This window comes from Solea senegalensis, linkage group LG6 (genome assembly GCF_019176455.1).
Source record: "Solea senegalensis isolate Sse05_10M linkage group LG6, IFAPA_SoseM_1, whole genome shotgun sequence".
In the NCBI taxonomy this organism is placed as follows: domain Eukaryota; kingdom Metazoa; phylum Chordata; class Actinopteri; order Pleuronectiformes; family Soleidae; genus Solea; species Solea senegalensis.
Genome location: NC_058026.1, coordinates 24025958 through 24039489, shown reverse-complemented (window position 1 = coordinate 24039489; position 13532 = coordinate 24025958). Strand labels below are relative to the sequence as shown.

At 40.1% G+C, this 13532-nt stretch overlaps 1 protein-coding gene across 2 annotated transcripts; it reads left to right on the top strand.

Annotated features, from left to right (window-relative positions):
• The first annotated feature begins 237 nt into the window (after positions 1-237).
• ednraa (endothelin receptor type Aa) lies at positions 238-12269 on the top strand. 2 transcript variants are annotated; one of them, XM_044029060.1, is made up of 8 exons: positions 238-497; positions 1456-1989; positions 4445-4572; positions 6974-7172; positions 8610-8762; positions 8862-8995; positions 9106-9214; positions 10277-12269. In XM_044029060.1, the coding sequence occupies exons 2-8, from the start codon at positions 1513-1515 to the stop codon at positions 10412-10414; spliced, it is 1338 nt and encodes a 445-aa protein (XP_043884995.1). In that variant the 5' UTR covers positions 238-497; positions 1456-1512; the 3' UTR covers positions 10415-12269. The 2 variants fall into 2 exon arrangements, with proteins under 2 accessions (XP_043884995.1, XP_043884996.1); XM_044029061.1 differs by lacking the exon at positions 238-497 and adding an exon at positions 1066-1266.
• Positions 12270-13532: the final 1263 nt, after the last annotated feature.

The window sequence follows — 13532 nt, the reverse complement described above, 5'->3', positions numbered from 1 at the left end:
AGTGGGAGATTTGTGGGGGGGCATTGGGCTCCCAGATGCCCCTGTGTGTGTATCTAAGTGTACGTGTGTGTATATGGATGTGTGTGTGCTGCTGTGCCTTGGAGATGACTGTCAGCAGGCGGTGCCTCTGAGAGAGCGAGAGGGTGGGGGGTGATGTTTCTAAAGGGGCCCAGTCTGTTACCAAAGGGAGGTGGAGATTTACTATCCCACCCAGTCAAAGTGTCTCACTGGTGCTCTGACACACACACACACACACACATGTAGAGATACACACAGCCTCACACACTCAGACATACTGCAAACTCTCAACAGGAAACTCTGAGCCATAATGCGAAGGCACCTCACAGCAGACGGGTGCATTGCTCAAACCAAGTGGGATACCGTACGGCTTTGATAGTGCGTTAATTACTCATGTGATGTGATACAGATGTCTGGGGGCTTCAGCCGAAAGTTTGCCTGACAGTTTCCAAGGGGGCCAGGCAGACATTTTAGAAGCGGTAGGTGAAAACCAAAACGTATTTATTATTTATGGATAGATCAGTTTGTGTGCTGTCACAGATCCCAGCAGTGTCATGCTGATGCTAAACTGTGATGCTACTTGAAGGGCTGGCTGCTAAATAGTTCTTTGTGTACTTGGTGACAGCTGGGACTTTGAACAGGAAGAACTCTGGGCTATAAGAGTTGCCTGTGCTGTGACATGATTAAAAGGGCTTCACCATCGATCTGACAGTTTGAAACTTTATCTGTTCTTTACCAGGAGTTTAGTGGAATGGGTGACTCTAAGATTTTTGACCAGAAAGTTTGATGTTTGTTGTTTAGAGTCAGTAAAGGTGAATATATTTATAAAGTCATAAGAGTTCAGTAGGGAGCCCAAGTGTGTATTTTAACATTCGTCAAGTCCGGTTTTTATTTCAATCTTAATTCTGAATTGCAAATTGCAGCATGGTTTCAAAGGCTCTTCTTTTTGTGACCATGTGTTTCAACCTTTCTAAATTAGAAACAGGGGGGGTGGGGGGGGTGGGACGGAAAAGAACCAAGCTTTCAGTTGCACACCCACAGATGGGACTCGTTGTCCAAACAGCACAAAAAAAGCACACACAAAGCCTCGCTGTTCAGCTGCAACGTTATTGATAGAAAGACATAAGCGAGCGCTGCTTCTTCCAGGAAAGGCTAAGAGCAAATGAGATGCCCTTTGCTCTCTGCTGATGCCTCATCCTGACTGTCAGACTGTAACTGGTCCTGGCATCTCCCATCTGTGCTGCCAAGGTAAAACCTTTTTCAAGTCTTGAAGACATGATAAAGTCCGTCACAGCTTTTGAAAGGTGCAGTAATGCGATCAAACCTCTTTAAACCTCTTTAAATTTAAATGAAGACAAAATGAAGAGCTGGAAGTTGCAGGGTTTTGCTGTATTTTCTGGAAAAATAATTGTTACCTGTGTTTCCTTTCCTCCACAGTGATATATTGGGACAGTATTTCAATCAGTGAAATCAAAGCGCCGAGTGTGTTTCATAATGGGCACCGCAGCTGTACATGTGTTGGTGCTAATGGTCTGTATGGCAGCCAGCGGAATGTGCCAGATAAACAGAGCTCCAGCCGAGAAGGACCCGGGCTTTCTCGTCCGCTCCACCCTCCAGTCTGTGGGTACCTACAGCACCATCAGTCCAAACACTAGGCCCGGCCCCCACCTGCAGGCCCCAGGGGCTGATTCACAGGCTGTTGGATCTGGATCTGCAAACGAAAGTGTTGTAAAGAGGCCAGTGCCACCCCCGATGTGTGTGCAAAGGACTACTATTAAGGACTATTTTAAGTACATCAACACCACAATCTCTATTGTGGTGTTTGCGGTTGGCCTTATTGGCAACGCCACGCTGCTGAGGATCATATACCGACATAAGTGCATGAGGAACGGGCCCAATGCCCTGATCGCCAGCCTGGCACTGGGTGACCTCATCTACATTTTCATCGATATACCAATCAATGTGTACAAGGTAGGATTTTTTTATTTTTTATTACCTCTGTTCATCTGTTGTGTGTGTCTAGTGGAGAGTCTTCAAACTGCGGTGCCTAACTTGATTAGTCCTATCGGCACCAACGCGATGCTCTACGTCCAGGCTATTCAAATGGCGGCCCGTGGCCCACATGTGGCCCATAACCAGCTTCTTAGTGGCCCAGCCTGTGGTTCCAAAAGAGATAACTGAAGAAATAACTAGACAAACACTTTTCACTGTCCCTCAAAGATTCCGTTCTTTTGTATTCTGTTAAAGGCACGTTGAGATGTTTGTGGGTCGCATATATGTGACGTGTGTTTATCTTATTTCAAAGACAAACAAATGCTAATATTGTGCTACTGTTTGATTTTAGGAACTTTGAGATGCACCTGAGATGACAAACAAGGGTCTTTTTTTAGTAGTTAGTATAGTTACAGCCACTACTGTACAGTTTTTTTACGCACTTTGAGGTGTGCGAAGGACAGGTATGACCAGAATAATTTTATTGCTCGTTCTTTTATTATTTTTTATGTACATTTTAAATTGGTCTTCACCTGCTGCTCACTGGCTGCAGAAAATGTCTGGCTCAGCTAGATTTCTTGGTTTGAAAATGCGGCCCAACTGAATAGTCCTGCTCTATGTCAGTATAGCAGTGTTTAGGTCTTGTGTTGCCTGGCAACATTCTCGCGCTGCACACAGGAAGTGATTTATTTTTTAATGTCAAGACAGATGAAGGCAACGGCAATATTGTCGATTGTAAAACAAGGACAGCGGCAGACAGGTTGGACTATGGCTGAAAACACAAAGACGCATCCAAGGAAGGTTTCAGAAGTGAATAAAAACAGGATTAAAATAAGACCAAAAAGAGGCAGATTAATAACATCAACAAGAACAACAGAAGTGAAACACTGTGGCTTTAGCCTTAATTTCATAGTCATGATGCTGAGTGACAGGTGTCTTGTTCGTGTTGACCTGCAGCAACAAAGGATCCGGTCCACAAAGTGGAATATCACAGACGGGAAAACAGGGCAGAGGTTGTGAATGTGCACATGGATGTGAAAGTGTAATCAGTCAGAGAGCGTTATTTTCGTCGTGTGGGCAGATTAGTGATGAGAGGAGCCGGGAGACAGCTGTCTTAAATAAACAGAGGAATCAGCCTGTAGTCAGTCATACATGTCAGTGGCCTCGTGCTGACCTGAGACATTCGTCACGGACCCTTATCTTGAGACTTTATTATCAAAAGAAAAACTCCAAGTCATAAATCACGAGTGAGAAGTTTTTTGATTCAGTCATTAAAGTTGCATTTGTAATCTTCATCAACCAAACAAGTAAAAAAGTTGCAAGTATTGTTGGTAACGATATCATAATGGAAAACCTTTGCACAAAGATAGTTTCATTATTTTATGAAAAGACTTGAACACAGTCAGGAAAGTTTCGTTTTGATATTTGATGCCTCTTCTGTTGACTTTTGGACTGTGGACGTTGCCTTTCAAATGTGAAAGGTTTAATGATGATACATTAGTCTCATTGGGTTGATTTATTGTTTTAAACAGTGTCATGATTCATATTATAATCAGCACTGATAGGTAGTTTGAGTGCATCATGTGACATAAAGCCACCTGGTTAAAATTAACGTCGGACTTGGCACAATGGCTTTGAAGTCTGGGCTACAGATGTACGGAGAGGAAACAACATTTTTTTTTTTTTTTACTGGAGAAACAGTTTGCGCACAAACAAGGAAAGGGCCACGTCCACACTGCTGAAAGCACTGAAGCCTCCAGTCCACTTCCTCAGGGCTACAGCAGTGTTTCCAAAAATAATCAGCTACTTATACTCTAAAAACAATGACGTTAGATCCTCTTCTGACCTCCTGGGAAACTGCGCAAGTAAACATTATAAGGCCGTGAAGCACCATGAAGGTCTTCCTTTGGGTTCGGCTCAGGGACACATGTTCTACGCAGGTTGTATCCTTTGTTGGAGAGTTGCCAAGGCCACTCTGATGAAGGACCTCTGCTCTCATGGCCCGGTGACAGCTTGGTGACTCAGTGGCATGTTTTAAGACATTCTATGTTTGCAGGAAAAGTTCAGCAGAAGTTGTTCAAAGTCTTTTCAGATGATGAGCGCCGTACAGTTTGTGTCAGACTAAAGTCCGGGTGACGTTAAGATGATGTCGCAACATCTCTGAAGTGCTATAATCTGCAGTAACCCTGCCTTAACACACTCAGATTTTACAATAGTCAACATTTAAAGAATTGTACAGTATTTATGCAGAAGATGTGATGAAAGTTGAATGCTAAATGTCCACTTTTATGTGCACCTTTTATTTGCTGGGAAGCTCTTTGTGATCTCTATCTGTGCTAGAGAAATAAACTCTGCTTTGCTTAATCCCACTGAGATTTGTGATGATGCTGCTGTTGATTTTATAATATGTCCGTTGCTGTTGTTTTTCCACCAGCTCCTGGCGTCACGCTGGCCATTTGACGACAGCATGTTTGGCCTGTGTCTGTGTAAGCTGGTGCCCTTCCTGCAGAAAGCCTCTGTGGGCATCACTGTCCTCAATCTGTGCGCCCTCAGCGTGGACAGGTCAGTGTTCACACCTTCTCCCATGAGCAGCATTTAAATGATGATGCTGGAATGTGACTAAACAGCAAAAACTAAAAATTTCAAAAAACATTGTAATGGGTTTTCTATTGTGGTATTTTTCATTCTCACAAAAAAGGTGACTTTACGCCAAAGTTTTTATGAGGCCAGCATGTTTATTTTTTCACAGCTAAAAAAGCAGATATGGTTACACAAATGGAGACAGTCGAGGCACTGGGAGGAAAGTTAAACACATCTCGTTTAGCCAACTAGCCTTGGCAACTCATCCAATTCTTTTACTGAGCTCAGGAGAGTCACAAATGTTTTCATCTAATGTCGTGTTCGTTTTCATTAAAAAGCCCTCGGAGATTAGTTTAGTCCGAAAATGAATATTTTGATATTTAAATCCAGTGTCATGGCAGGAAGAGGGAGAAAAGCATTCAGTTCAATACTAGCCATGTTCACTGAGAAGCTTCAATCTATTTGTTTTCTTTATTACAGTATATGTTATTAAAGTAGTGTTAATGGAACTACTGTTAGTGGAACTAACATTAAGTGTATGATATAGGCACTGGATATAAGGAACATATAGACATACAGTACAGGCGGTGGGCTTAATATCCAAAAGCTTGATAGGAAGTTTACCGGCAAGTTATTTTTTAATAGCACCTTAATAGAAATTCCTTAATGAATAAATAATCATCGTGAAGTGCTGGAGCTCAGTATCATCTCACTTTATGTTCTAGACACAACTTTATAGAGATAAGAGGTTCCCATGTATGCACTGAAGAGTCTTCAAGGTTCAGGCAGCGATATTTAATGACCTCGATTAGACTGCAGAGCTGTACAGCTGTACAGATGCTCTCTCCGTTTGTTTCCAGGAAATGTGGAGCATATCTCTGTCAGTGTGTATCATGAAAGTACTTTTGTAACTTTTCAATGTTGGTGGGAAGAGAAAAGGGTGGATACATTACCACTTAGTAAAATATAAATGCCACCATGTTGTTCAACAGGGAAATTCAAATGTGTCATGAAAAATATATTGTTTTTGCCCATAAAATCTTGATGCGGGATTTTACTAAAACATTTTGACAAGTGGTTTCCATTACAGAAACAAACAAGCAAACAAATATTCAGTGCGTGGGAAACACAAGCCAACACAGACAGACCCCTCTGCCAACACGGGCCAGTCTGTTTGGAGGCTTCACAAAAATATAAATATTAGATATTAAAATAAACAATTGATCATCTCTGTTCATTAATTCTTAAGATTTTGATATTGTTTGCTGACAGAGCAGTTTGTTGTGTTTGGTGTGCTGCCTTGTATACAGAGAAGAGAAGAAGAAGACTAGGACTTTACTGATTTCTATTTCAGATGAAAAAAGGGGCTGAAAATTAATGAATTTCTAAATATCCATTTTGATTAATTACATTATTTATTTATTTTTTTTAATCTGTCTATCAATGGTCATTATTTATTGTATCTTGTATCAACAGCTCTAAATCTTCTTATGTGTATCCCTGGAACATAATGTAATATTTAACCAGAGGTAGAAAGAGTCCGGAAATATTCTACTCAAGTAAAAGTTCCATTATTTTGATTTTACTTAAATACAAGTAAAAGTTCTGGTCTAAAAATTAACTCAAGTTAACGTAAAAAAAAAAAAAAGTAGCTAGTTTAAAATTTACTCTGAGTAGAAGTTACTTAGTTACACGGTTGGGGTTCTTTCTTGTGAAAAGGGGGACACAAATCTCACATGAATTAACTATCCTTGTCATTCACCGGTCCTCGTCATTCACCTGTCCTCATCATTCACCTGTCCTCGTCATTCACCTGTCCTCATCATGTCATCCTGTCCTCATCATTCACCTGTCATATTCACACCTGTCCTCATCATTCACCTCATCATTCACCTGTCTCATGTCCATCATTCACCTGTCCTCATCATTCACTCCGTCCACCTGTCCATGTCATTCACCTGTCCATGTCATTCACCTGTCCTCATCAATCACCTGTCCTCATCATTCACCTGTCCTTGTCATTCACCTGTCCTCATCATGTTTTTACTCTATTTAAAATGTAGCACAGTACAGAACTTCCAAAAAAAACATACTTAAGGAAAATTAAAATTACAAATTCAAAACGTTACACTTACAAAAGTACAAGTACACAAAAATCCTACTCAATTACAGCAACGCGAGTAAATGTAATTCATTACTTTCCACCTCTGTAATTAACTCAATATTCTCTAAACTTACAGTATAATTTTACCATTTTAAGAAAATCTAATCCTTTATTTGTCCCACAACGGTACATTTGCAAAAACTATGTTGTATGTCAATGTTAATATTTGTACTCCATATGTTTTACATGTTTTTATTATTCTGTCCTCCTGTGTCACAGGTACAGGGCTGTTGCATCCTGGAGCAGAGTGCAGGGAGTGGGTGTTCCTCTGTTTACCGTCATTGAAATTTTGTCTATTTGGGTGCTGTCACTCATCCTGGCAGTACCGGAGGCTATTGGCTTCGACATTATCGCCTTCAACTACAACAACCAAACCATACGCACCTGTATGCTCAACCCCAAAACTGACTTCATGATGGTACGCTGTTTTTCTTTTATTTTCACTTTTCAACATTGGGGCATGTGTTTTCTTTTCCTGTTGTTTTGCTTGCATTCAGGCCACGATGTGCTGTACAGTACACTGTGTCACTGTGGTAGATGATGTTAAATAAAGTAATAGAGACAAAACATCACAGGAGTAATGAGATAGGAAACCCACCTGCATGAGCAGCACTTACAGTGAAAGTGCCAGTTCAGCATAAGATTTCCATCTTCGTAAAGGCCAGCGTTGTTTGTTCTGAGTTGGTAAGTGTTTTTAATGGCCACTTGACACAATGATGTGCTATTTTGGTGGTAGTGGGGGTGGTGGTGGGGGAGGGGTGCCATTGTTAGAGCATTACTATGACAGTGAAGTCAGTCACATGAACGTTTTCTACGCAGGGCATGAATGCAAAATGTAATAAAATGATTATAAAAATATTATCTGATAGGGTGATTGTTTAGGTTGTGTTCACCTGTGCTTCCTCTCTCCCAGTGACTGCCGGGGCTGTTGTAACATCCTAGGATTGGATAATTGATAGCAGGCAAAGGGCAATTATTTGCCTGAAATCTGAGCCCTCAAGATGAACCACGTCTTAGATATAGTTGTCATAAATAAAAAGGACTGATGGTTCTCTCGGTATTTACAGTGTTTTATGATATTATAACTCAAAACACATTTTTTCCACTTTGTTTTTATCACATTCAGACTTAAAAGTGAGTCAGTCTGAGAACGTATTTTGTTTTTGCTGTACAACTGAAGTTGTGTAATAAGTCAAGTTGTGTGGTTTTGAAGTTGCCCATTAGGAGAATACTTGGCTTCTTTTTTTCAAGTGCAATTAAATCCAGTTTGCTTTCTGACTCAGGACAGGACATGTGAAGTATTCACATAGTTGGATGGCACACGAGTACAAGGGTCATCTGGAAGTGGTTTATGTCTGGGTGAGGTTCAATTACAACAGCAAATATTCTAGGATTATTCCTGTAATTTCAATTTTTGTCCCTCTTAATATAAATATTGTGGGTTTCTCCAGGTTCTCCAGTTTCCTCCCACAGTCCAAAAACACACAATATGGGATTAGGTAAATTGGACACTCTAACTTGAGGTGTGAGTGGATGGTTGTGTGGCCCTGCGATGGACTGGCGAACTGTCCAGGGTATACCCATCTCTGAGATCTCAGAGAATGAGCCATTTGAGACAGCTTGGCAATTACAGGAAATTAACACAAGAGTGTATTTAGGCCTAATGTATGACCAGGCAGGTGGTGGAGGTGAATGGAGGGTTGTGTATATGGGGAAGTCACTGGATCAGGTGGAAAATTGTGGACTGAAAAGCCTAATTTCTTTCTTTTAACAGAACGACTTGGTTTCACTGTCTTTTGTGCATTTGTTTCAGTTGAAATGCAACTCACTGTGTCACTTGTGCTCATCTCTGTAGTTCTACAGGGACGCAAAGGACTGGTGGCTGTTTGGCTTCTACTTTTGTGTGCCACTTGCCTGCACTGCCATCTTTTACACCCTGATGACAAGCGAGATGCTCAACCACAGGAATGGCAGCCTTCGGATAGCACTCAGTGAGCACCTCAAACAGGTAAAACAATACATCTAAACAATAAGAAAATGATATAAACGTGTAATGAATGAAAGTGTCTGTAATGCAAACTTGTTTGTCTTTTATTTGTGTTTCCAGAGGAGGGAAGTGGCCAAAGCTGTCTTCTGCCTTGTCCTCATCTTTGCCCTCTGCTGGTTCCCACTGCACCTGAGCAGAATCCTCAAGAAAATGGTTTACTACCAGAATGACAACATGCGCTGTGAGCTACTCAGGTGAGTGAAACAAAGCTCCCACACAGACGTTACTCAAAGGTCTAAAGGCAACAAAGTGGGTAAATAAAGTAAAGAATAAGAGTAATGAGCCTTTTTTCTGTTTTTTTTAGTTTCCTGTTGGTCCTGGATTACCTCGGTATCAACCTCGCTACAATCAACTCCTGCATAAACCCTATTGTCCTCTACATTGTGAGCAAGAAGTTCAAAAACTGCTTCAAGGTATGGTGCTTCCCTCTAATACACACACACACACACACATGTTCTAACTGGGGACTGTCGTTCTACGTCGGTCAACAGTGGACTTCTCTTTCTGGTCATTTTTAAATAATATAAATATAATGGAACATTTTCTTTTATCATCTTTGATCACAAACACACACACACACACACACACACTTAATAAGGTGGATTTAGTCTGGCCAGAAAAGAAAAACAATGAACTCAGGCTTTTGTCCATGACTCAGAGGTTATGATGACCTTCCATGTAAAATCAGCCCTTTGATTTATGTATTCACTTTGTTAGCAGAGGTCACAGACTGCAAATATCTGTCAAAGGGACCTGAGTTGGACATAAACCATGCCTCAAGTTTGCACGTCGAAGGAGCTGTGGAAGGGAGGGAGGGAGGGAGGGAGGTGGGAGCAAAAGAAAAATGGCTATGTTTAAAAAATAACATGGCGATGCAAAAAGTAATGTGTATTTTGCTTTCTCACACATTGTTGAACAGATTGATAGCATTCTCATATCTGACTCACTAATTTGTAGGTTCCTTCTTGGTTTGAAGGTCCATTGTAAAACATTGAGGGACGTTTATTGATTGGCCGAAATTGAACTAATGATGAATATGTTTGTGTACGGATATAATCACTCAAAAATAAAAAAAATATTTGGTTTGTGTGGACTTAGAATAATTATTTTATATGTACATAAAGTAAGGGGCCGCCATCTTGACCTAGCATGATTTTAACAGCAGCGTGTTTCGCATTTTGAATCGGGAGCTTACAATGAATGAATGAATGAATGAATGAATGAATGGTGATAGGCTTCACCCACATCAACCCGATGTGCAAACCAACATAAGAGAAGAAGGAAACAACAGAGCGAGTGGGAGTGGAAGAGTGGAGAGACTTGTAAGAGTGTTTACATCCTTTCTGATATTTGAAAGCCACCGTAGTTCCACCAGAAAAAAGACTGTATTTGCCAAATTGTTGAACTTCACCTGTAAAATCTCAAAACTTAAAAACTGTCTCCTTTTTTTTTAATCTCTTCACATGTTCTTCAAGTCATGTCTGTGCTGCTGGTGTTACTCTGACAACCAAATAAGCAGCATCGGACCCATGAACGGAACCAGTATCCAGTGCAAAAGCCCCGAGCCCAACAACCTGTGCAGCGACCGCAGCATCAGGAAGGACAGCAACTGATCACTCACATGAGGACCATTTTCGAGCTTTCCACTATCCCCAGCAAGCTTTTAAAATGCAGCCGATGCTCACCCTAACATGTAAACAGTACGTCGTGAAGTACTTTTTCAGTCAACACATGCACTTCCTAAGAGACCACTGAAGCAACATATGAGCCTGAATGTTGACTTTTGGAAGGATGGAGAAACAAAAGCAGCGGACAGTGGCAGGAGACTGTTGTTTGCTTCTCATGTGAAACCAATCAGTCAGGATTGTTTCTTTGTTCCATGATATTTCAACTTTAGCCACATGTTTGTTGTTGTAACAATGAGGATTCAAAGTCAAGCTGCCGTGGCAGGGGGAGCTCATATGACGACCTACCGGCAACTACTGTACGGTTGTTCAGGTTGGAAGATTTGTTTGACTCGCGTGTGTCGGAAAATGCGAAAGTGCGCTGGCACAAAACAACCGAGTAACTGCAGGATTGTGGGGTTTAGAGCAGATGAGGTACAACTCTGTATTTTTATAGCTCATATATCAAGCAAATGATGAATATTAAGTCGTGTGTTATGACAGGATATCATCATTCACCAAAAATGGACAGAAATTAGCTCTTTTTTTTACAGCACTGTGAATTTTACTATACATAGTCAACAATAGGAAAAATATGCATGTATACCCAAAGGAATATATACTATGTATAGTGTCCACTTTTATAAAGTGTATTGCAGTAATAATTTCATTCAGGCTTTATTATATTATTGTGTAATGACAGAGGTGGATGAGTGTTAATAGTGGTACTCAAGTAACAGTTTGACTTTTTTTGGGATACGTGGTTATTTAATTTCGTACCCAGAGTTAGATAAGAGGAACCTATTTTTGTGTTTGTACAAATGTTAAATATCAAGTTCTGATCTGGGACTTGTTGGTGATATATGGCGGAGAAAAGTGACTCCCAGGAACTTCAAAACTTCTGCTTATGTGTCATTTTCAATTCATACTAACCTTATGTCGGCCTTTGAATTTGACAGAGCTAAAACCTGAGCAATTAGAGTTAAGAATTAATTAAATTAAAAACATTTTGAATTACATTTCCAAGTAGCACTTGGAATTCCCATTCCTATTCATTCCCAGAGAGTAGGTCGGGACTCGCAGATGGGTCAGATGGGGGTTGGCAAAAATAAATTTGCTGAATTTTTCCCCAGCCCTTTACATAAGGTTTATATGTGCATCTTTTAAATAGTATGCATAGAATGGTGTTTATTTATTGATCAAACATACAGTGTGTCTCTTGAAAATGGCAGGTCTACCTTTTCAAAATAATATTAGCTGTTAGCCGCAGGGCAAATAGTCAGGAAAGTTGTGTTATGCACACATTTGCTCTTGTGAAGAATATGAAATATAACAGAATGACGTTCTAAGTAACTTTTACTTTACTATTTTACTAAAGACGGGTTTGATATGGCGGACATTTCTGAACTAGAGAGTATTCATTTTCTGGGTGAGCTAAACTAAGCTAACTGGCGTTAGCTTTATAGTTAACTTACGGAAATCAGAGTGGTATCAAGTCAACAAAAAAGTAACGTTAAATATCATTTATGAGACAACCTTATACTGTTTTATATGTGAAGACATGTAAACCATTGAATGAGATGGTGTGTGTGTGTTGCACTTCATTAACTGGGGTGTTTTTGTACACTTGTGTTATCCTGTGATATTTGTACAGTATTATTTTACCACTATACATCAACATAAACACAAGGTATGTATAAATAATCCATAGAAAATGAAATTCCTATGTGTTTGTTGTCATTGGTTTAACAAGCAAACCTTGTGTTAGTGCTGCTGCTTATATCAATAAATCACTTTCCATGTCTGGCGTGAAGAAAGACTTTTATTTCACCATCATAATAATACTGGTTTCTCTGGAAAGTCAATGGGGCCCTCTTTCTTTTCCATCTGCGTCTGTGAGAAAAAAAGGCGTCTGGGAGTGATTTGAAGCACACTGTGACCTGCTTGGCAACTGAGCCCTTAGGGTTGCGAATGTCAGTGGAGAGGATGTGAACAGCTCGGACGGTGGGAATTTGATACATCTAAGTCTCTTCTCATCTCTGTTGCCAAAAGAGTACGGAGGAAAGACGACTATGATCATGACTTATCTAAGATATCTTCTGTCTTATCTTTAGAATCGTGTATTTGTTGATACAATATCATCAAAAATAACCCATTTCTAAAACAAAAAGTGATAGTATTAATGTTACTGGCACATGATGTATTGAAACACTAGCACACAAACAAAAACAAACACCCAAGCATTTACTTTACATGTTCAAAAAGAAAACTAGGATCTCGTGATTCTATTCACAACATTGAAAACCACCCAAGTTCAACAGAACATTGCAGCAACTGTGGCTTTATCGGACTTAAGTCTGTTATTTGTTTCTGGTTGGTGATAAATCTCAGCCAGGTCATAAAAACTGTTCCATATTCCTCATATGAAATCATGTCACGCTCTGGCCCCAGTAACCCAGAGTGCCTCAAAACATCGGTTGATAAGCTAGAACATTTCACAATCTAATGACACAGAGAATGAGCAAGAAACAAAAATATGAACATGGGGGATGAAACTTATCGGAAGACGTTTTAGTTTGAGAAATCAGTGAATGTGGGTGGCAGGAAGTGAGGAAGAGTGAAAAGGGTGGGGTTTCATTTCAGTGGGATTTTGGAATTGTTGATCTATCTATCTATCTATGTATCTATCTATCTAGTCCCTGCAGATAACAGAGCAGTACACAGTGCTGTCACAATATATTGCATACTAGTGAGTTGACAAATTGCTTTGTTTATTAAAAATGTTGCTTGTTTCAATTGGGTAATAGAAGTAAGAGGCATCTACTATGAGCCCAGTAGCTCATATTCTTCCACTACCACGAGTCTCACCTGCTCTTGTTAGGACCTATAACTGAATAAGTCTGACTTTATTCAGTGCGTTGTATTTTATCAACAATGTCTAACAACGTCTCTGTTCGAGCTACAAATGTTGTTTCATTTAACTTCTGTTGATGCTGTATGACTCTGTCGTGCCGCTTGAGTTCATATGTTGTTGTTCAAGAACAGTCTGAACTCAACTCAACTCGGA

Bases quoted from the DNA above. Each gene is read 5' to 3' on its own strand.
- ednraa (XM_044029060.1), top strand. From the start codon at position 1,513: ATGGGCACCGCAGCTGTACATGTGTTGGTGCTAATGGTCTGTATGGCA. The intron at 8,996-9,105 runs GTGAGTGAAACA...TGTTTTTTTTAG, and splicing joins ATGCGCTGTGAGCTACTCAG to TTTCCTGTTGGTCCTGGATT. The intron at 9,215-10,276 runs GTATGGTGCTTC...ATGTTCTTCAAG, and splicing joins AGTTCAAAAACTGCTTCAAG to TCATGTCTGTGCTGCTGGTG.